The sequence below is a fragment of the Talpa occidentalis genome, unplaced genomic scaffold (assembly GCF_014898055.3).
Source record: "Talpa occidentalis isolate TD23 unplaced genomic scaffold, MPIMG_talOcc4v2.1 talOcc4.16, whole genome shotgun sequence".
NCBI lineage: Eukaryota > Metazoa > Chordata > Mammalia > Eulipotyphla > Talpidae > Talpa > Talpa occidentalis.
In genome coordinates, this window is record NW_023601653.1 from 67,074,017 (window position 1) to 67,074,720 (window position 704).

Here is a 704-nt window from a genome sequence, read left to right on the forward strand (position 1 = left end):
TCATGCATTTTGGGATATACATGTGTTTACACACATGTATATGCAAGTGTTTGTGTATCTCAGTCATCATCACTTATCACCACATTACTAGGAGGCCCGCAACTTTGACGAACTGAAAAAAAAACTTGATTTTTCCATAAATGTGCACTATCAATTAATTTTATCCAAAAAATAGAAATTTCATTTTCATATTTATTTCAGAGGACCTTGCTTTTCTGTGTCAATAGCAGTGGTCTTTGGCCCCAGGTCATTGGTGCCTGGCAGCCCCATGTATCACTGTGAAGAAGGAAGAGCTTCCTTCCGTCCTGGGTCAAACTGGGGACTTTAAGGATTGAGAGTAACCTGAAGATATTAGTCTTTCTCACATAATTCAAGCTGTGTCTTTTCCAGGATTGCATCAGACCACTTGCACCCACCCCACCAAAACTGGACTCCAGGCCTACCGCTGATCTTCACTCTAGACAAGGCCTTTGCATTTGCTGCTTATTGTTCACTCAGACAGACTATTATGTCTGGATTCCAGGCATCTATCTTAACAAAATTATTCATTTCTCAGATCTCTCTATATCATAAAAGTCTCAACTAACTCTTCTACCTAGACCAGGTCTCTGTCATACTCTGATTACTCTTTTCTTCCAATTGTTAGAACTTATTTCATTTGCATTGTGTATTACTAGTGTTATTACTGATGTCCATCCTCCCTG

The 704-nt window shown here is 39.3% G+C and overlaps 1 protein-coding gene across 1 annotated transcript in view; it reads right to left on the bottom strand.

The window, feature by feature from the left end:
- The window catches only part of LOC119247022 (antigen WC1.1-like), an 81,878-nt gene extending 81,608 nt beyond the window's left edge, over positions 1–270 (bottom strand). Inside the window, exon 1 of the mRNA XM_054696779.1 lies at positions 207–270. Within this exon, the coding sequence (XP_054552754.1) occupies positions 207–270 (64 nt within the window). The remainder of the gene's footprint in view (positions 1–206) is intronic.
- Positions 271–704: the final 434 nt, after the last annotated feature.